Below are 25,393 nucleotides of genomic sequence, written 5' to 3'. Positions count from 1 at the left end.
GTAATGTTTATATAATAAATAGAAATGACATTTTGTGACTACACGGTTCTGAAGACATTCTGGTAATGTTTATATAATAAATAGAAATGACATTTTGTGACTACACGGTTCTGAAGACATTCTGGTAATGTTTATATAATAAATAGAAATGACATTTTGTGACTACACAGTTCTGAAGACATTCTGGTAATGTTTATATAATAAATAGAAATGACATTTTGTGACTACACGGTTCTGAAGACATTCTGGTAATGTTTATATAATAAATAGAAATGACATTTTGTGACTACACGGTTCTGAAGACATTCTGGTAATGTTTATATAATAAATAGAAATGACATTTTGTGACTACACGGTTCTGAAGACATTCTGGTAATGTTTATATAATAAATAGAAATGACATTTTGTGACTACAGTTCTGAAGACATTCTGGTAATGTTTATATAATAAATAGAAATGACATTTTGTGACTACACAGTTCTGAAGACATTCTGGTAATGTTTATATAATAAATAGAAATGACATTTTGTGACTACACGGTTCTGAAGACATTCTGGTAATGTTTATATAATAAATAGAAATGACATTTTGTGACTACAGTTCTGAAGACATTCTGGTAATGTTTATATAATAAATAGAAATGACATTTTGTGACAACAGTTCTGAAGACATTCTGGTAATGTTTATATAATAAATAGAAATGACATTTTGTGACAACAGTTCTGAAGACATTCTGGTAATGTTTATATAATAAATAGAAATTACATTTTGTGACTACACAGTTTTGAAGACATTCTGGTAATGTTTATATAATAAATAGAAATTACATTTTGTGACTACACGGTTCTGAAGACATTCTGGTAATGTTTATATAATAAATAGAAATTACATTTTGTGACTACACGGTTCTGAAGACATTCTGGTAATGTTTATATAATAAATAGAAATTACATTTTGTGACTACACAGTTTTGAAGACATTCTGGTAATGTTTATATAATAAATAGAAATTACATTTTGTGACTACACGGTTCTGAAGACATTCTGGTAATGTTTATATAATAAATAGAAATGACATTTTGTGACTACACAGTTTTGAAGACATTCTGGTAATGTTTATATAATAAATAGAAATGACATTTTGTGACTACAGTTCTGAAGACATTCTGGTAATGTTTATATAATAAATAGAAATTACATTTTGTGACTACACAGTTCTGAAGACATTCTGGTAATGTTTATATAATAAATAGAAATTACATTTTGTGACTACACAGTTCTGAAGACAGAAATGACATTTTGTGACTACACGGTTCTGAAGACATTCTGGTAATGTTTATATAATAAATAGAAATGACATTTTGTGACTACACGGTTCTGAAGACATTCTGGTAATGTTTATATAATAAATAGAAATGACATTTTGTGACTACAGTTCTGAAGACATTCTGGTAATGTTTATATAATAAATAGAAATGACATTTTGTGACACACAGTTCTGAAGACATTCTGGTAATGTTTATATAATAAATAGAAATGACATTTTGTGACTACACGGTTCTGAAGACATTCTGGTAATGTTTATATAATAAATAGAAATTACATTTTGTGACTACACGGTTCTGAAGACATTCTGGTAATGTTTATATAATAAATAGAAATGACATTTTGTGACTACACAGTTCTGAAGACATTCTGGTAATGTTTATATAATAAATAGAAATTACATTTTGTGAATACACAGTTTTGAAGACATTCTGGTAATGTTTATATAATAAATAGAAATGACATTTTGTGACTACACGGTTCTGAAGACATTCTGGTAATGTTTATATAATAAATAGAAATGACATTTTGTGACTACACGGTTCTGAAGACATTCTGGTAATGTTTATATAATAAATAGAAATTACATTTTGTGACTACACGGTTCTGAAGACATTCTGGTAATGTTTATATAATAAATAGAAATGACATTTTGTGACTACACAGTTCTGAAGACATTCTGGTAATGTTTATATAATAAATAGAAATGACATTTTGTGACAACAGTTCTGAAGACATTCTGGTAATGTTTATATAATAAATAGAAATTACATTTTGTGACTACACAGTTTTGAAGACATTCTGGTAATGTTTATATAATAAATAGAAATTACATTTTGTGACTACACAGTTTTGAAGACATTCTGGTAATGTTTATATAATAAATAGAAATGACATTTTGTGACTACACGGTTCTGAAGACATTCTGGTAATGTTTATATAATAAATAGAAATTACATTTTGTGACTACAGTTCTGAAGACATTCTGGTAATGTTTATATAATAAATAGAAATTACATTTTGTGACTACACGGTTTTGAAGACATTCTAGTAATGTTTATATAATAAATAGAAATGACATTTTGTGACAACAGTTCTGAAGACATTCTGGTAATGTTTATATAATAAATAGAAATGACATTTTGTGACAACAGTTCTGAAGACATTCTGGTAATGTTTATATAATAAATAGAAATGACATTTTGTGACAACAGTTCTGAAGACATTCTGGTAATGTTTATATAATAAATAGAAATGACATTTTGTGACAACAGTTCTGAAGACATTCTGGTAATGTTTATATAATAAATAGAAATGACATTTTGTGACAACAGTTCTGAAGACATTCTGGTAATGTTTATATAATAAATAGAAATGACATTTTGTGACTACACGGTTCTGAAGACATTCTGGTAATGTTTATATAATAAATAGAAATTACATTTTGTGACTACACAGTTTTGAAGACATTCTGGTAATGTTTATATAATAAATAGAAATTACATTTTGTGACTACACTGAAGTTCTGTTTATATAATAAATAGACATTTTGTGACTTGAAGACATTCTGGTAATGTTTATATAATAAATAGAAATGACATTTTGTGACTACACAGTTTTGAAGACATTCTGGTAATGTTTATATAATAAATAGAAATGACATTTTGTGACTACACGGTTCTGAAGACATTCTGGTAATGTTTATATAATAAATAGAAATGACATTTTGTGACTACACGGTTCTGAAGACATTCTGGTAATGTTTATATAATAAATAGAAATTACATTTTGTGACTACACGGTTCTGAAGACATTCTGGTAATGTTTATATAATAAATAGAAATGACATTTTGTGACAACAGTTCTGAAGACATTCTGGTAATGTTTATATAATAAATAGAAATGACATTTTGTGACAACAGTTCTGAAGACATTCTGGTAATGTTTATATAATAAATAGAAATGACATTTTGTGACTACACAGTTCTGAAGACATTCTGGTAATGTTTATATAATAAATAGAAATGACATTTTGTGACTACAGTTCTGAAGACATTCTGGTAATGTTTATATAATAAATAGAAATTACATTTTGTGACTACACGGTTCTGAAGACATTCTGGTAATGTTTATATAATAAATAGAAATTACATTTTGTGACTACACAGTTTTGAAGACATTCTGGTAATGTTTATATAATAAATAGAAATTACATTTTGTGACTACACAGTTCTGAAGACATTCTGGTAATGTTTATATAATAAATAGAAATGACATTTTGTGACTACACGGTTCTGAAGACATTCTGGTAATGTTTATATAATAAATAGAAATGACATTTTGTGACTACACGGTTCTGAAGACATTCTGGTAATGTTTATATAATAAATAGAAATGACATTTTGTGACTACAGTTCTGAAGACATTCTGGTAATGTTTATATAATAAATAGAAATGACATTTTGTGACTACAGTTCTGAAGACATTCTGGTAATGTTTATATAATAAATAGAAATGACATTTTGTGACTACACAGTTCTGAAGACATTCTGGTAATGTTTATATAATAAATAGAAATTACATTTTGTGACTACACAGTTTTGAAGACATTCTGGTAATGTTTATATAATAAATAGAAATTACATTTTGTGACTACACGGTTCTGAAGACATTCTGGTAATGTTTATATAATAAATAGAAATGACATTTTGTGACTACACGGTTCTGAAGACATTCTGGTAATGTTTATATAATAAATAGAAATGACATTTTGTGACTACACGGTTCTGAAGACATTCTGGTAATGTTTATATAATAAATAGAAATGACATTTTGTGACTACACAGTTCTGAAGACATTCTGGTAATGTTTATATAATAAATAGAAATGACATTTTGTGACAACAGTTCTGAAGACATTCTGGTAATGTTTATATAATAAATAGAAATGACATTTTGTGACAACAGTTCTGAAGACATTCTGGTAATGTTTATATAATAAATAGAAATGACATTTTGTGACTACACAGTTCTGAAGACATTCTGGTAATGTTTATATAATAAATAGAAATTACATTTTGTGACTACACAGTTTTGAAGACATTCTGGTAATGTTTATATAATAAATAGAAATTACATTTTGTGACTACACGGTTCTGAAGACATTCTGGTAATGTTTATATAATAAATAGAAATGACATTTTGTGACTACACAGTTCTGAAGACATTCTGGTAATGTTTATATAATAAATAGAAATTACATTTTGTGACTACACGGTTCTGAAGACATTCTGGTAATGTTTATATAATAAATAGAAATGACATTTTGTGACTACACAGTTCTGAAGACATTCTGGTAATGTTTATATAATAAATAGAAATTACATTTTGTGACTACACAGTTCTGAAGACATTCTGGTAATGTTTATATAATAAATAGAAATGACATTTTGTGACTACACAGTTCTGAAGACATTCTGGTAATGTTTATATAATAAATAGAAATTACATTTTGTGACTACACAGTTCTGAAGACATTCTGGTAATGTTTATATAATAAATAGAAATAGACATTTTGTGACTACACGGTTCTGAAGACATTCTGGTAATGTTTATATAATAAATAGAAATGACATTTTGTGACTACACGGTTCTGAAGACATTCTGGTAATGTTTATATAATAAATAGAAATGACATTTTGTGACTACACGGTTCTGAAGACATTCTGGTAATGTTTATATAATAAATAGACATTTTGTGACACGGTTCTGAAGACATTCTGGTAATGTTTATATAATAAATAGAAATGACATTTTGTGACTACACGGTTCTGAAGACATTCTGGTAATGTTTATATAATAAATAGAAATGACATTTTGTGACTACACGGTTCTGAAGACATTCTGGTAATGTTTATATAATAAATAGAAATTACATTTTGTGACTACACGGTTCTGAAGACATTCTGGTAATGTTTATATAATAAATAGAAATGACATTTTGTGACTACACGGTTCTGAAGACATTCTGGTAATGTTTATATAATAAATAGAAATGACATTTTGTGACAACAGTTCTGAAGACATTCTGGTAATGTTTATATAATAAATAGAAATTACATTTTGTGACTACACAGTTCTGAAGACATTCTGGTAATGTTTATATAATAAATAGAAATTACATTTTGTGACTACACGGTTCTGAAGACATTCTGGTAATGTTTATATAATAAATAGAAATTACATTTTGTGACTACACGGTTCTGAAGACATTCTGGTAATGTTTATATAATAAATAGAAATTACATTTTGTGACTACACAGTTCTGAAGACATTCTGGTAATGTTTATATAATAAATAGAAATTACATTTTGTGACTACACGGTTCTGAAGACATTCTGGTAATGTTTATATAATAAATAGAAATGACATTTTGTGACAACAGTTCTGAAGACATTCTGGTAATGTTTATATAATAAATAGAAATGACATTTTGTGACAACAGTTCTGAAGACATTCTGGTAATGTTTATATAATAAATAGAAATGACATTTTGTGACAACAGTTCTGAAGACATTCTGGTAATGTTTATATAATAAATAGAAATGACATTTTGTGACAACAGTTCTGAAGACATTCTGGTAATGTTTATATAATAAATAGAAATGACATTTTGTGACAACAGTTCTGAAGACATTCTGGTAATGTTTATATAATAAATAGAAATGACATTTTGTGACTACACGGTTCTGAAGACATTCTGGTAATGTTTATATAATAAATAGAAATTACATTTTGTGACTACACGGTTCTGAAGACATTCTGGTAATGTTTATATAATAAATAGAAATTACATTTTGTGACTACACGGTTCTGAAGACATTCTGGTAATGTTTATATAATAAATAGAAATGACATTTTGTGACAACAGTTCTGAAGACATTCTGGTAATGTTTATATAATAAATAGAAATGACATTTTGTGACTACACGGTTCTGAAGACATTCTGGTAATGTTTATATAATAAATAGAAATGACATTTTGTGACTACACGGTTCTGAAGACATTCTGGTAATGTTTATATAATAAATAGAAATTACATTTTGTGACTACACGGTTCTGAAGACATTCTGGTAATGTTTATATAATAAATAGAAATGACATTTTGTGACAACAGTTCTGAAGACATTCTGGTAATGTTTATATAATAAATAGAAATTACATTTTGTGACAACAGTTCTGAAGACATTCTGGTAATGTTTATATAATAAATAGAAATGACATTTTGTGACTACACGGTTCTGAAGACATTCTGGTAATGTTTATATAATAAATAGAAATGACATTTTGTGACTACACGGTTCTGAAGACATTCTGGTAATGTTTATATAATAAATAGAAATGACATTTTGTGACTACACGGTTCTGAAGACATTCTGGTAATGTTTATATAATAAATAGAAATTACATTTTGTGACTACAGTTCTGAAGACATTCTGGTAATGTTTATATAATAAATAGAAATTACATTTTGTGACTACACGGTTCTGAAGACATTCTGGTAATGTTTATATAATAAATAGAAATGACATTTTGTGACTACACGGTTCTGAAGACATTCTGGTAATGTTTATATAATAAATAGAAATGACATTTTGTGACTACACGGTTCTGAAGACATTCTGGTAATGTTTATATAATAAATAGAAATGACATTTTGTGACAACAGTTCTGAAGACATTCTGGTAATGTTTATATAATAAATAGAAATGACATTTTGTGACAACAGTTCTGAAGACATTCTGGTAATGTTTATATAATAAATAGAAATGACATTTTGTGACAACAGTTCTGAAGACATTCTGGTAATGTTTATATAATAAATAGAAATGACATTTTGTGACTACAGTTCTGAAGACATTCTGGTAATGTTTATATAATAAATAGAAATTACATTTTGTGACTACAGTTCTGAAGACATTCTGGTAATGTTTATATAATAAATAGAAATGACATTTTGTGACTACACGGTTCTGAAGACATTCTGGTAATGTTTATATAATAAATAGAAATGACATTTTGTGACAACAGTTCTGAAGACATTCTGGTAATGTTTATATAATAAATAGAAATGACATTTTGTGACTACAGTTCTGAAGACATTCTGGTAATGTTTATATAATAAATAGAAATTACATTTTGTGAATACACAGTTTTGAAGACATTCTGGTAATGTTTATATAATAAATAGAAATGACATTTTGTGACTACACGGTTCTGAAGACATTCTGGTAATGTTTATATAATAAATAGAAATTACATTTTGTGACTACAGTTCTGAAGACATTCTGGTAATGTTTATATAATAAATAGAAATGACATTTTGTGACAACAGTTCTGAAGACATTCTGGTAATGTTTATATAATAAATAGAAATGACATTTTGTGACAACAGTTCTGAAGACATTCTGGTAATGTTTATATAATAAATAGAAATGACATTTTGTGACTACACGGTTCTGAAGACATTCTGGTAATGTTTATATAATAAATAGAAATGACATTTTGTGACAACAGTTCTGAAGACATTCTGGTAATGTTTATATAATAAATAGAAATGACATTTTGTGACAACAGTTCTGAAGACATTCTGGTAATGTTTATATAATAAATAGAAATGACATTTTGTGACAACAGTTCTGAAGACATTCTGGTAATGTTTATATAATAAATAGAAATGACATTTTGTGACTACACGGTTCTGAAGACATTCTGGTAATGTTTATATAATAAATAGAAATGACATTTTGTGACTACACGGTTCTGAAGACATTCTGGTAATGTTTATATAATAAATAGAAATTACATTTTGTGACTACACGGTTCTGAAGACATTCTGGTAATGTTTATATAATAAATAGAAATGACATTTTGTGACTACACAGTTTTGAAGACATTCTGGTAATGTTTATATAATAAATAGAAATGACATTTTTGTGACAACAGTTCTGAAGACATTCTGGTAATGTTTATATAATAAATAGAAATTACATTTTGTGACTACACAGTTTTGAAGACATTCTGGTAATGTTTATATAATAAATAGAAATTACATTTTGTGACTACACGGTTCTGAAGACATTCTGGTAATGTTTATATAATAAATAGAAATTACATTTTGTGACTACAGTTCTGAAGACATTCTGGTAATGTTTATATAATAAATAGAAATTACATTTTGTGACTACACGGTTTTGAAAACATTCTGGTAATGTTTATATAATAAATAGAAATGACATTTTGTGACAACAGTTCTGAAGACATTCTGGTAATGTTTATATAATAAATAGAAATGACATTTTGTGACAACAGTTCTGAAGACATTCTGGTAATGTTTATATAATAAATAGAAATGACATTTTGTGACTACATGGTTCTGAAGACATTCTGGTAATGTTTATATAATAAATAGAAATGACATTTTGTGACTACATGGTTCTGAAGACATTCTGGTAATGTTTATATAATAAATAGAAATGACATTTTGTGACAACAGTTCTGAAGACATTCTGGTAATGTTTATATAATAAATAGAAATGACATTTTGTGACAACAGTTCTGAAGACATTCTGGTAATGTTTATATAATAAATAGAAATGACATTTTGTGACTACACGGTTCTGAAGACATTCTGGTAATGTTTATATAATAAATAGAAATGACATTTTGTGACTACATGGTTCTGAAGACATTCTGGTAATGTTTATATAATAAATAGAAATTACATTTTGTGACTACACGGTTCTGAAGACATTCTGGTAATGTTTATATAATAAATAGAAATTACATTTTGTGACTACACGGTTTTGAAGACATTCTAGTAATGTTTATATAATAAATAGAAATGACATTTTGTGACAACAGTTCTGAAGACATTCTGGTAATGTTTATATAATAAATAGAAATGACATTTTGTGACTACACAGTTTTGAAGACATTCTGGTAATGTTTATATAATAAATAGACATTTTGTGACACGGTTCTGAAGACATTCTGGTAATGTTTATATAATAAATAGAAATGACATTTTGTGACTACAGTTCTGAAGACATTCTGGTAATGTTTATATAATAAATAGAAATGACATTTTGTGACAACAGTTCTGAAGACATTCTGGTAATGTTTATATAATAAATAGAAATGACATTTTGTGACTACACTGAAGTTCTGAAGACATTCTGGTAATGTTTATATAATAAATAGAAATGACATTTTGTGACTACATGGTTCTGAAGACATTCTGGTAATGTTTATATAATAAATAGAAATTACATTTTGTGACTACAGTTCTGAAGACATTCTGGTAATGTTTATATAATAAATAGAAATTACATTTTGTGACAACAGTTCTGAAGACATTCTGGTAATGTTTATATAATAAATAGAAATGACATTTTGTGACTACACGGTTCTGAAGACATTCTGGTAATGTTTATATAATAAATAGAAATGACATTTTGTGACTACACGGTTCTGAAGACATTCTGGTAATGTTTATATAATAAATAGAAATTACATTTTGTGACTACACAGTTCTGAAGACATTCTGGTAATGTTTATATAATAAATAGAAATGACATTTTGTGACAACAGTTCTGAAGACATTCTGGTAATGTTTATATAATAAATAGAAATGACATTTTGTGACAACAGTTCTGAAGACATTCTGGTAATGTTTATATAATAAATAGAAATGACATTTTGTGACTACACGGTTCTGAAGACATTCTGGTAATGTTTATATAATAAATAGAAATGACATTTTGTGACTACATGGTTCTGAAGACATTCTGGTAATGTTTATATAATAAATAGAAATTACATTTTGTGACTACACGGTTCTGAAGACATTCTGGTAATGTTTATATAATAAATAGAAATGACATTTTGTGACAACAGTTCTGAAGACATTCTGGTAATGTTTATATAATAAATAGAAATGACATTTTGTGACAACAGTTCTGAAGACATTCTGGTAATGTTTATATAATAAATAGAAATGACATTTTGTGACTACATGGTTCTGAAGACATTCTGGTAATGTTTATATAATAAATAGAAATGACATTTTGTGACAACAGTTCTGAAGACATTCTGGTAATGTTTATATAATAAATAGAAATGACATTTTGTGACTACATGGTTCTGAAGACATTCTGGTAATGTTTATATAATAAATAGAAATGACATTTTGTGACTACAGGTTCTGAAGACATTCTGGTAATGTTTATATAATAAATAGAAATTACATTTTGTGACTACACGGTTCTGAAGACATTCTGGTAATGTTTATATAATAAATAGAAATTACATTTTGTGACTACACGGTTTTGAAGACATTCTAGTAATGTTTATATAATAAATAGAAATGACATTTTGTGACAACAGTTCTGAAGACATTCTGGTAATGTTTATATAATAAATAGAAATGACATTTTGTGACTACACAGTTTTGAAGACATTCTGGTAATGTTTATATAATAAATAGAAATTACATTTTGTGACTACACGGTTCTGAAGACATTCTGGTAATGTTTATATAATAAATAGAAATGACATTTTGTGACTACACGGTTCTGAAGACATTCTGGTAATGTTTATATAATAAATAGAAATTACATTTTGTGACAACAGTTCTGAAGACATTCTGGTAATGTTTATATAATAAATAGAAATTACATTTTGTGACAACAGTTCTGAAGACATTCTGGTAATGTTTATATAATAAATAGAAATGACATTTTGTGACTACACGGTTCTGAAGACATTCTGGTAATGTTTATATAATAAATAGAAATGACATTTTGTGACTACACGGTTCTGAAGACATTCTGGTAATGTTTATATAATAAATAGAAATGACATTTTGTGACAACAGTTCTGAAGACATTCTGGTAATGTTTATATAATAAATAGAAATGACATTTTGTGACAACAGTTCTGAAGACATTCTGGTAATGTTTATATAATAAATAGAAATGACATTTTGTGACTACACGGTTCTGAAGACATTCTGGTAATGTTTATATAATAAATAGAAATGACATTTTGTGACTACATGGTTCTGAAGACATTCTGGTAATGTTTATATAATAAATAGAAATTACATTTTGTGACAACAGTTCTGAAGACATTCTGGTAATGTTTATATAATAAATAGAAATGACATTTTGTGACTACACGGTTCTGAAGACATTCTGGTAATGTTTATATAATAAATAGAAATGACATTTTGTGACTACATGGTTCTGAAGACATTCTGGTAATGTTTATATAATAAATAGAAATTACATTTTGTGACTACACGGTTTTGAAAACATTCTAGTAATGTTTATATAATAAATAGAAATGACATTTTGTGACAACAGTTCTGAAGACATTCTGGTAATGTTTATATAATAAATAGAAATGACATTTTGTGACAACAGTTCTGAAGACATTCTGGTAATGTTTATATAATAAATAGAAATGACATTTTGTGACTACATGGTTCTGAAGACATTCTGGTAATGTTTATATAATAAATAGAAATGACATTTTGTGACTACATGGTTCTGAAGACATTCTGGTAATGTTTATATAATAAATAGAAATGACATTTTGTGACAACAGTTCTGAAGACATTCTGGTAATGTTTATATAATAAATAGAAATGACATTTTGTGACTACACGGTTCTGAAGACATTCTGGTAATGTTTATATAATAAATAGAAATGACATTTTGTGACTACATGGTTCTGAAGACATTCTGGTAATGTTTATATAATAAATAGAAATGACATTTTGTGACTACATGGTTCTGAAGACATTCTGGTAATGTTTATATAATAAATAGAAATGACATTTTGTGACAACAGTTCTGAAGACATTCTGGTAATGTTTATATAATAAATAGAAATGACATTTTGTGACTACACGGTTCTGAAGACATTCTGGTAATGTTTATATAATAAATAGAAATTACATTTTGTGACTACACGGTTCTGAAGACATTCTGGTAATGTTTATATAATAAATAGAAATTACATTTTGTGATTACACGGTTCTGAAGACATTCTGGTAATGTTTATATAATAAATAGAAATTACATTTTGTGACTACAGTTCTGAAGACATTCTGGTAATGTTTATATAATAAATAGAAATGACATTTTGTGACTACACAGTTTTGAAGACATTCTGGTAATGTTTATATAATAAATAGAAATGACATTTTGTGAACTGTGGGTTTCTGATGATAGTTATTTTTCCAGTAAATGTCACCATTTTTCGTGTAGTTTGAAGTATAATGGAATTTATTTCAGCCTATTTAAGGCTTAGAGAGAAAACCAGGTAAATTATGGCAGTTTTGGGTGACATTCTCTTATATTGCTCAATATAAATTTTGTTCTAAAATGCATATTTGAAAGCTACATGAATTATTGCTTGGAATAGGAACATGCTTAGCCAAAAGAAGGCTTATAAAGTGGGCATGTAAGTGGAAACTATGGCTGAGGTTAGTAGTAAACCAATGTATATTTTTAATTATTATTTGTCTTTCTTTAAAGTAATTAATATGTAAAAGAAACAAACCTATCTCTTTCCTTAGTATGGACTCGAATATGCACTGCTAACTATGCAATAAAATCAGTAATTATATATTTTATTTGAAAATAACAAATTGTAACTCTTGGAATTAATTACAACAATATTTATTGCAGTTTGTTTTTGGTTCTCTCAAGCACAAATAATTTTAGAATATCATTTGCATTTTCTGTGTTTACTATTTTACCTTGCACTTAGAAAGTTATATCTGTATGCCTCATAATTAATGTACTATAATGCAGATGGATGTCATCTCAACATAATAAATACCACTGTAATTTTGGTGGACAAGTATTCACTTTTAAAAAATTTTTTTCTTTATTTAGGATATTGCTAAACTACGAGAATCAAATGACAAGCTTCATCATACTGTAGCCAAACTTCAGGACCAGTTAGCTCGTATACAACGGGAAAAAACAGCTTGCGGTCCAAAGAGAAAGGTCCAGAAAGATAAAGAGAATGTTCGACCACTTCATACTGGTAAGTTGTTTGTAATTACTACAGTAAAGACTGCCAACATTTCTTATATCAATAATAGAATGTTTTGTTGAAAATTAATAACTTTAATTTTACTTGACGCACAAGCTATCAGATGTCCAGTTGATTGTACAGTTTTCCATCTGGTTGACTGAAGCATCACATTTACACTAGGGAACGTGGAGAGGCTTCATTAAATTCTCCTAAATGAATTGCTACCTCGAATAGATTTTGTTGAACTTTACAGAATTGTTTAGTTGATTTGGATATCTTGTTCATGGTTGGTGTATGAGATACTGTTGTTACGAAATAAGAAATATTTGTTTTTAAACACCTAATTCTTGTTCGTTTCAACATAATCTCAAATATAAGAACAATTTGCATTATAATAGACTATAGGAAAAAAAATGTCCCACTACTAACGTTGGTTACATAACCCTTTGTAATTTAGCCAATGATGTATGAAATATAAAAGCCAACAATCATAAAAATATATATATTTTAGTCATTTACAAACCTGTGCCAATAGAACCCTTCATGTAAATACTTTTAGTATGCTATATATAATATTAAATATGGCTATTTTAACCTGTGACGTGATATCTGTAGTACTTAATATGGCCATCTTAACCCTTGCAGTTTTCTGTCTTTAAAAAACGTTAACTGTGTTCATCTATCTTTTGCTGACCAATGTGTTCTTGATACTAAACTAAAAACTTCCTGCTTATTTGTATTAAGAATGATAAGTGACCTGAAGTGGTTAAGTTATGTATTTGATTGTTTTTATTTGCAGGTAACCACCTTTAGACTTCGTAACCTACGTAGGCAACCTCCTTGCTGTGTCTTTGTATGTACGCTGAGAATATAATAATTGTTTATTGCTATTGTAATTATCATCACCTATCAGTTTGGATGAATGGACAGATAGTTTCACTTCACTTTGTATGTAATGCTCACGTTTTCCATCGTTGGAGTTGGACATTTAAACCAAACACTTTAACAAAGACTGGTTTTAAACAGAAACTTTTATTTCTTTTATTGTATCAGGCTAAAAATACAAGTTTTGTGATTTATAACAATGTTAAAGGCTAAGATAAAACAATGAAGTGAAAAAGAATCACTTTTATAGATATGAAAAACTTCCTACCTATCAAGAGATTAGAAAGTGGGAGCTTGCTATTAGAAGTTTATTAGTAAACGTAGTAGTTTTCATCTCTTTGTCAAAGAGTAAAAGTTACATTTCTTCACTGGTTTGTAATAAAGAAACTGTTTTCAAGACATTCTTTACCAAGTGCGAGAAACTGGAAATTTAAGAGGGCCCAAGTTCTTGTATGTACCAGAAGAGAAATGTAAGTATTACTCAGTCTGAGCCCCCACATCTGCAAGTCATGTGCAATGAACAAAGTTTTTCTGTATTATTAAAGTGAGAGATAAATGGTTACAAAACAATGTGGAAGTTGAACAGTTTTTGTTCTCTTTAAAATTTTACTTTGTAAACTGGTAAAATAGAGAAAATTAAAGTTATTTAAAAACAAAGTTTTTATATCTGTAAATGCTAGTGCAATGTTATTATGTAAATTGAATTGTTGTATATTACTAGTTGAGCTGTTTTCAAAGTTTGGTGATTAAAATAAATTATGTGTGTATACATGGCCTTTCACACATCATAACAGGATGATTCATGTAAAAGAACTCACATAAATGTTTGAGTCACAGTAGTTATTGTTAAACATTGTGCTTTCCTTGTATAGATGTCTAACACTCAAAAACATGGGGATAGAAACCATTGCTACAATGTTAACTTTTGTTTTCTGTGATATAAGTATGTTTACACAGATATAATACCAAAGCACTAGACAAACTAAAGTTGTATGCTATGTATACTGAGAACAGCTTCAGGCTAAAGAGAATGTAACTGTAACACTAATTACAATAAGATACAGTCAAATCCTAAAGACATTAGCAGACCAACAACTGTATCAGGTTCTACTGTATAACTCCAAGCTTGTTGACAAACTGATAACATGGCAAAAAATTAGCAATTAAAACAGAGGTGATGATACAGGTTAAAAAATGCGAAGGATATCTGATTGCTCTCACCTTACCTTAAGTAATATATTTTTATTAAACACACTGACATTAGTAAAACCACACTACTTTGTTATAAATTCTTACTAATATTACCAACACCTGAAAGTTTAACTACGTTGTTAAAATGTTTTATACACAATTGTAACTGAAACTCAAAACAGTAACTAGAATATTTAATATCCATCTTTCAAAGATCAGTTTAATTGCTAAACTTTTCCAGCTGTAAAGTTTACTATTTTCACATGTGGATATCACACCAGCCTTTCTGAATCAACCCTAACTTTCAACCTTACAAGCTATTAGTGTTACAATAATGGTTACCAGATCTTTTACCCCTATAACTTGCATGGGTTTCAAATGAGCCAAAAATTATACAAGTGGGGCTGGAATATTTGGTAAGACCCTGGTGACACATAATACAGCTGAGTATCATGTGAGTAGTACTGTGTATTTGTTTATATATGTGATCATGAAGAAATGTGTTACAACACGAAAAAAATACAAACCTTCTAAACAAAACAGCACATTTTTATTGTAAAATAATTCCCTCATTCAGTGTTTCCTAATCTCTAAGTTTCCTCTTTTGTGTATCAAGTAGTGAACTCTGTCCTTTGTCACATTATAAAAAAGATACTTAACATAAAGTTACTAACTGAAGTAACAAATCCAGGGGTGTTTAGATATTTTTTTTCCTCTCTACATTTCCAACCCAGAATCAAACCTAAATGAATATCCCACATGCATTCATACCTGTCTTATCCTTCATAGTAAATATTCAAATATAGCAACATGGGAGTATTTTGGCCTGCAGAAGGTAAACCAAGCATAACACACCAGGATAGCAACTATCTTGAGAAGATAAGCATGTGGTTGTTTTACTACCATTATCCAACATTGGTTTCAACTTTCACACTTTCAATGCAGCTGGCAGGTAATAGTAATTTTAAAATTCCCTACAAGAAGATAAATCACCCTCATCCCTGTTCAGAAAAATAAGTCATTCCAATAACATCAACATGTTCTCACTTATTTAATATCCACCAGTTTTTAAGTCAAAAATTAAGCATTGCATATTAATTTGAAATAAGCTAAACCACACTCACCCAGAATGAACTATTTGGCTACTAAAATCAAATAAAAAATATGCGTTATAAATTGTCTCAAAATGGGATAATTAATTGACCACTACCAAGTGGTGAAAAGGATTGACTTTAGCCCACATTAAAGCATCATTTAAAGAAAGAGCAGAGGTTCCATCTTCTAAGAAAAAACTGGCCCCTGTTGAGGAAATATACAAAATATAAATTGGTACAATTTCATTAGAACTTGTGCAAAAATAAAATAACTAAAATTTAAGAATAAAATGAAATTTATATAAGTAAACATTTTAAGACAGTTTAATTCTGCATGATTTTTATTATACCATAACATTCTGTTCTCAATCTTTCAGGGCTGCAACTATTCACCTATCCTGTACAAACAAAGACAACATGTAACAAAATAAAACCAGTATTTATAGATAACATACCAGATCTTGTCAAGTGTACAGCAGAGTATCACTGATTAAGATACAGGATGCATCTCCCAAAATTATGCTAGTTAAATGTGTCAGCACTGGTACACATATTATGGTACATGAAAGTTTTCAAAACCACCCTTCACGCTTTATCCAACAAGATGTACTAATGGGGGAAGGGGGGGCATTCTACCCAGAGATAATGAATTAAAACAAATACTTGAATAGTAGCCCTTAGCTAGAGGGCTTAAATAAAACCATTGTTATACTTTATACATACATGTTTTGACAACTATATATTGTTCATTTTAATCTTTTTCTCACATGTATAAGAGAGAAGTGGAACACAACATACTATAACATAACAGATATAATAAATTAAACTACAGTTCATCCCACAGTATTAGTCACCTTAAGCAGGATATACATCTATAAGATGGCTAAAGTATTTACAGCTCAAGTTATGTCTACTGCTCAGAACATGAATGATATGCAGAAAGAGAAAGCCTGATATATCTAGTAAACAGTAACCTTAAGGAAGCCAACACATTTATAAAATAAATCAATTTTGTGTGACACTACTAAATTCATTGGGTGACCAGCACTTGAAAAAGTAAGAAGTTTTGAGGAGTAATCCATAACTACCACTTCCTTGAGTGACTGGTACACAAAAAAGTAAGCCAAGCAGCAATGTGGAATAGTCCCAAACTAACAATTCCTCAACAGAGCAGCAAAAGAGGGAATTAAGATACTTTTGTGGAATTCTTGTAAAGTACCAGATACATGAGAATCCATTATATCTCACAAATTAAATACTATTTTCATGATGGTCCACAACACTTTGGAGGCTGGACACCAAATTTACAGAAACAAATTACAATGTATAATCGCAGTTGAACTAGGATGGAAATGCTACATGACAGATAAATTCCTCGTGTCTTTCTGGAGGAAGTTTGTTTTACATACCTGTATGACAGTTCCTGAGAGAAGAGATCTGTGATGATCTGAGTGACGTGGTAGGTGAGATCCGGTCACAAGGGTTTCTCCAATATCAGGTAAAAGTTCTGATGTGGCATCTAACCGTTCCATCATTTTGTTATATGTATTTCTTGCATTCTGAGTAACTTCATGTCTATGGAATCAAGAAACGTATTAAATTCTGTGCTTAACAAACAAACCTTATGGGAAAGAGAAGAGCAACAAGACTATATGTAGAAAAAATCTTAAAATGAAATATTTCATTACACCTACCAATTCAACAACCGACTACAAAGTTAACTTTGTTAATGGCACAAGCTTAGCATGTCTGCTTGATGTGTGACTTTGAAAACTTTGACAGTAGTGAATCATTTAAGAGAATTTTAAAAAACTTAATCCATCACCTATAGTTATGTAACAAGCTTTAAAAATAAAACTTCAGAGACAGAGTTTTAATGTGTAAGTGAAATATTTATAACAAGTTTAAATGATAACAGTTTATTTACAAAGAACTTAATGTTTGTTTTTTAAGAATCGTAACATTTAATAAATATGGTTGTCGTCCACTTTGATGTCATTAGACGAAATTACTTTGAACAACTCAGTAAGTTTTAATGGGTATATGTATTTTTATATCTAATGAACAACAAATGATAAAATAATATTACTGATACAAAGTTTTCTGAACTGAAACAACTAGAATATTACATGACAACTTTACATCAGTTTTACATTTAATTTTTTCAGAATATCTGTCTTCATGTCTATTTATTACATCAACACTGTGAATGTACAGAACCTAAACCTCATCCTTCTTGAACTCTGCTACACTCATTCATGAATCTCTTGACTGCAAACACACTATCGTCTTACATTAACTGGTAGAATTTTAATGTCAATAGAACTGATTCTGTGTTCATCTATTGAAATTAGAAGATTCCAGATGACTTATCTTAATTTGAAATTTCCTATTCAAGTTTAGAAGTCTTACATTCTATAATAACTTTATACAAAAGTAACTCTTTGCACATTTATTCTACACAGTTTGAGGAAGAGATAAAAACAAAAGTAGTGAAACATTCGAGGTTAAATAATTTGAATACAGTGATTACCTCCAAGAGCAAAAAAACATTTTAAATTAAAGAAATATGTTATGCTGAAAAACATTTTTATAAGGAAAATACAATATATTCACTTTTTTTAACATCATCTGTAGTTTTATTAAATCAATCGTAACTGTAAGATAATTTTTATTCAGAAACTGGGAACTGATTTAGAGAGTTTACTGATGTGAAAATTTAAAAGAACAAAACATGACTGAATGCTTTAAGCAAGTAACAGGTTCTCATCAGACCCCCCTTTGGAATTGATCTGGTTTAAGCAAATAATAGGTTTTTGTCAGACCCTTCCTTTGGAAGTGATCCAGTTTAAGCAAGTAATAGGTTCTCATCAGACCCCCCTCCCCCCTTTGGAAGTGATATGGTTTAAGCAAATAATAGGTTTTTGTCAGACCCCTCCCTTTGGAAGTGATCCGGTTTAAGCAATAGGTTTTCGTCAGACTCCTCCTTTGAAAATGATCCGGTTTAAACAAGTAATAGGTTTTCATCAGACCCCACCCCCCTGGAAATGATCCAGCTTAGAGGTCATGTTTTTATTTTTATAATTATTTTGTTGGTGGTCCACAGTAACAACCTTACTTCGAAATGGTAGTTCTCAAAGTGGTCTTTAATGACAAATAACACATTGACTGCTGTTATTCAACATAAATTAGCAGGTCTTATCTTTTAGGTAAGAAATGATGACTTAGAATGTTTGACACACTTACCCAAAGTCACTTTTTTCAAGAGCTGTCCAAGCATTCAGCTCAGACGTGATGGTGTCTTTTGTTAGTGGAATGTCTAATTTTAAAGATGGCTTCAATAAATCCCTGATAAGAGCAGACAGAAGACATCATCAACATTTATTAATTTTCATAAAATAAATATGGAGAATAAGGTTACAGTTCCATATTGTATATATGTTCCTGTAAACTACTTGAACCTGATGATGACTTATTCTTGTTGAAATGTTGTACATTTATAATAAAATTTTCTTTGTTCCCCAGTCAAGCTGTCTCGAAAATTTTATATTCTCAAAAGTGGGTTTCTGACCATAAAATGTATCTTTGTTTTTGATTGCTATGCAATTCAAGGATGTTTTAACCATCCAAGCTTTTAGTAATAAAAATAAAACAAATAAAGTCTTAATGATTTTATATTAATTGGAATATCATTACTTCTACCTTTAAAATATGGAAATTCTGAAAAGTAATTAAAACCTATTGTAAATTTAAAACATCAGTCCTAGCTTTCATAAACGTAGTGAGACAAGGCATCAAATGTGACTGCATTATTCTTAACAATTGTAATAAAAATATTTCCTGTTACAACTGTTAAGAATAATGCTATCACATTAAACCTCTGACTGAATTTTAGTTTTAATAAATTACACTCTAACTTTTGTGCTTAAGATTGTACACATTTCATTAAAACTAAAATTCAATCAGAAGTTTAATCGCTTACATAACTACTATAGCAATAAGTGGAACATTACAATTAACAAATACACACCATTCATAAACAACTCTTAACAAAATTCTTATATATATCTATAATATTTGATCTTGCTATGTTTCTACAGTTATTTTTAAACCTATACAGTATATTCAAAAGAATTCAAAGAAATATTTATAATAGCATTTTGTTGTACTATGTCTAGTGGTGTTCTTAAAAATTTTGTATTTATGATTAAGAGACTAAAGACAAAGTTATGTAAAGGCATTTGTAGTTACGTGACAGTTTCTTTATAAAACTGCACATAAAATCAAAAGGGTAAGGATGATGTAAAGAAATGTTCTGTGGCATAGCTACAGCTGTTCCTATATTTTTAATTTAAAAGAAAGGTTCTGTAAAGAAATGTTCTGTAGCATAGCTACAGCTGTTCCTATATTTAATTAATTTAAAAGAAAGGTTCTGTAAAGAAATGTTCTGTGGCATAACTACAGCTGTTCCTATATTTAATTAATTTAAAAGAAAGGTACATTAACAGTTTATTGTTATTTAAGCAGAGTTCTTACTGTAATTTTTTACACATAATCAAAACATACAATAATAAGTAATTTCATTCTACTTTAATCATGATGGTTTTATACAAATTAATCTTGAATAAAACACAATTCTTATAATATAAACGTTATATAGTAAGCAAGTCCAATCCAGAGAAAAGTTTTCGTACATATTAGCTAAAGTGTTTAGATTAACTCCAGTTTGATATACCTTGCATGTTTTAAAAGATAAGGAACAACTGGTGTATATTTACACAAGACGGCCCTGTGAGCTCCGAGATATGCACTTAACACTAGCAATTCCTGTTTCAACCTGTAGCAAAAGAAAAACACAGTAACATTAGGTACAAGACCATACCTGTACTAAAAAAACAACAACATAGTAACGTTAGGTAAAAGACCACACCTGTACTAGAAGAACAGTAACACATAGTAGCATTAGGTACAAGACCACACCTGTACTAGAAGAACAGTAACACATAGTAACATTAGGTACAAGACCATACCTGTACTAGAAGAATAACACACAGTAGCATTAGGTACAAGACCATACCTGTACTAGAAGAACAACAACACACAGTAGCATTAGGTACAAGACCATACCTGTACTAGAAGAACAGTAACACATAGTAGCATTAGGTACAAGACCATACCTGTACTAGAAGAACAGTAACACATAGTAGCATTAGGTACAAGACCATACCTGTACTAGAAGAACAGTAACACATAGCAGCATTAGGTACAAGACCATACCTGTACTAGAAGAACAGTAACACATAGTAGCATTAGGTACAAGACCATACCTGTACTAGAAGAACAGTAACACATAGCAGCATTAGGTACAAGACCATACCTGTACTAGAAGAACAGTAACACATAGTAGCATTAGGTACAAGATCATACCTGTACTAGAAGAACAACACACAGTAGCATTAGGTACAAGACCATACCTGTACTAGAAGAACAGTAACACATAGTAGCATTAGGTACAAGACCATACCTGTACTAGAAGAACAGTAACACATAGTAGCATTAGGTACAAGATCATACCTGTACTAGAAGAACAACACACAGTAGCATTAGGTACAAGACCATACCTGTACTAGAAGAACAGTAACACATAGTAGCATTAGGTACAAGACCATACCTGTACTAGAAGAACAGTAACACATAGTAGCATTAGGTACAAGACCATACCTGTACTAGAAGAACAGTAACACAAAGCAGCATTAGGTACAAGACCATACCTGTACTAGAAGAACAGTAACACATAGTAACATTAGGTACAAGACCATACCTGTACTAGAAGAACAGTAACACATAGTAGCATTAGGTACAAGACCATACCTGTACTAGAAGAACAGTAACACATAGTAGCATTAGGTACAAGATCATACCTGTACTAGAAGAACAGTAACACATAGTAGCATTAGGTACAAGACCATACCTGTACTAGAAGAACAACAACACACAGCAGCATTAGGTACAAGACCATACCTGTACTAGAAGAACAACACACAGTAGCATTAGGTACAAGACCATACCTGTACTAGAAGAACAGTAACACATAGCAGCATTAGGTACAAGACCATACCTGTACTAGAAGAACAGTAACACATAGTAGCATTAGGTACAAGACCATACCTGTACTAGAAGAACAACAACACACAGCAGCATTAGGTACAAGACCATACCTGTACTAGAAGAACAACAACACACAGCAGCATTAGGTACAAGACCATACCTGTACTAGAAGAACAGTAACACATAGTAGCATTAGGTACAAGACCATACCTGTACTAGAAGAACAACACACAGTAGCATTAGGTACAAGACCATACCTGTACTAGAAGAACAGTAATACATAGTAGCATTAGGTACAAGACCATACCTGTACTAGAAGAACAGTAACACATAGTAGCATTAGGTACAAGACCATACCTGTACTAGAAGAACAACAACACATAGTAGCATTAGGTACAAGACCATACCTGTATTAGAAGAACAACAACACACAGTAATAGTAGGTACAAGACAATACCTGTACTAGAACAACAACAACACACAGTAACATTAGGTACAAGACCATATATGCACTAGAAGAACAATAACACATAGTAACACTAGGTGCAAGACCATACCTCAATCCCATGAATGGTAAAGTTATATAGTACTAATACACATCAATCCCATTCAATGGTAAAGGTACTAATACATCAGTCCCATTCAATGATAAAGTTATATAATACTAATACACATCAGTCCCATTCAATGATAAAGTTATATAATACTAATACACATCAATCCCATTCAATGGTAAAGTTTTTAGTACTAATACACATCAGTCCCATTCAATGGTAAAGTTATATAGTGCTAATACACATCAATCCTGCACTATTTTAATATCTTAGAATTTTCAAAAATCAGGAATGACACTATGGGTAAGATAGGAAAACCAGCACTAGACACATGACTAGAAAAACAGCCATAACATATAAAGTATAGAAATGGTTTGAATAAAGATTTATTTAAAACAATTAAGTTTCTTCTTTAATTTCGCACATAAATTTTTATCATTTCAGACATGAACCATAACAACTGGTTTGTAATAGCATCAGCTGAAGGCTTCAAATAACAACACCTTTCATTACTGACTTCCTGTAGAACCTGACTTGAACAGATCCCAACAGCTGCAGGACATTCCACACTTGACTCAGTTTCCATGGTGATTGAGACAACTGATCTAATAATTATTTTAAGAAAAATATCACAAAATTAAATTTTTCCAACTTTGATAAAACTGAGTCTCTAAGTGCTAAACAAATTAAAAAAATATATATGATGTCATAAGTACATGTAGTAACCTAATTTGAGTATGTAAATAATGTTATCACCAAATTTATTATTTGATATTACACAGCAGATCAACAAATTAATTATGTTAAAGATTTCTGTTTCACCAGAGTTAAAATTGAAAAGACAATCTGTTGCCTAAAGGCCCAATGCATTACTTCAATCACTATACCTTCTGCTGTACATTTCACCGGTAAAAGAGGGTTAATGGCATTTCTTAGCTCTACTGGTGAGCTTACCAAGCTCTACTGGTGAGCTTTAAATAGGCAAAACTGTGGTCCATAGCAGAATGTATGGCCAATCAAGAAATGCGTGGCCACTACATCAAAGGTTCTATTCAATTTTACCTTTGGTGAAAAATAAAATAAATATGTTACATAAATACAGAAAATTTTCAGTGGTCAACATGGCTAAAAAAACAGTTAACACATATATACACAATAGAATACCAGTTACAAGGACAGCTTTAATTCAAAGAAACCTTTAACACATATATACACAATAGAACACCAGTTACAAGGACAGCATTTATTTAAAGAAACCTTTAACACATATATACACAATAGAATACCAGTTACAAGGACAGCTTTAATTCAAAGAAACCTTTAACACATATATACACAATAGAACACCAGTTACAAGGACAGCATTAATTTAAAGAAACCTTTAACACATATATACACAATAGAACACCAGTTACAAGGACAGCTTTAATTTAAAGAAACCTTTAACACATATATACACAATAGAACACCAGTTACAAGGACAGCATTAATTTAGAGAAACCTTTAACACATATATACACAATAGAACACCAGTTACAAGGACAGCATTAATTTAGAGAAACCTTTAACACATATATACACAATAGAACACCAGTTATAAGGACAGCTTTAATTTAGAGAATCCTTTAACACATATATACACAATAGAACCCCAGTTACAAGGACAGCTTTAATTTAGAGAAACCTTTAACACATATATACACAATAGAACACCAGTTACAAGGACAGCATTAATTTAGAGAAACCTTTAACACATATATACACAATAGAACACCAGTTACTAGGACAGCTTTAATTCAAAGAAACCTTTAACACATATATACACAATAGAACACCAGTTACAAGAACAGCTTTAATTTAGAGAAACCTTTAACACATATATACACAATAGAACACCAGTTACAAGGACAGCATTAATTTAGAGAAACCTTTAACACATATATACACAATAGAACACCAGTTACAAGAACAGCTTTAATTTAGAGAAACCTTTAACACATATATACACAATAGAACACCAGTTACAAGGACAGCATTAATTTAGAGAAACCTTTAACACATATATACACAATAGAACACCAGTTACAAGGACAGCTTTAATTCAAAGAAACCTTTAACACATA

At 29.5% G+C, this 25,393-nt stretch overlaps 1 protein-coding gene across 2 annotated transcripts in view; it reads right to left on the bottom strand.

Annotated features, from left to right (window-relative positions):
• Positions 1-14,451: 14,451 nt before the first annotated feature.
• LOC143241858 (WD repeat-containing protein 17-like) overlaps positions 14,452-25,393 on the bottom strand; it is a 29,465-nt gene continuing 18,523 nt past the window's right edge. The window contains exons 2-6 of one of the 2 annotated variants that reach the window (XM_076485134.1): positions 23,774-23,875; positions 21,344-21,445; positions 19,855-19,956; positions 18,018-18,183; positions 14,452-16,813 (exon numbers count right to left, since the gene is read on the bottom strand). In XM_076485134.1, the coding sequence (XP_076341249.1) occupies positions 16,796-16,813; positions 18,018-18,183; positions 19,855-19,956; positions 21,344-21,445; positions 23,774-23,856 (471 nt within the window). In that variant the 5' untranslated portion in view covers positions 23,857-23,875 and the 3' untranslated portion in view covers positions 14,452-16,795. The remainder of the gene's footprint in view (positions 16,814-18,017; positions 18,184-19,854; positions 19,957-21,343; positions 21,446-23,773; positions 23,876-25,393) is intronic. The other variant, XM_076485135.1, reaches the window with a different exon arrangement.

This window comes from Tachypleus tridentatus, unplaced genomic scaffold, assembly GCF_004210375.1.
Source record: "Tachypleus tridentatus isolate NWPU-2018 unplaced genomic scaffold, ASM421037v1 Hic_cluster_1, whole genome shotgun sequence".
NCBI lineage: Eukaryota > Metazoa > Arthropoda > Merostomata > Xiphosura > Limulidae > Tachypleus > Tachypleus tridentatus.
Note: the sequence above shows the minus strand (reverse complement) of the source record. Positions and strands in the feature narration are given on the sequence as shown.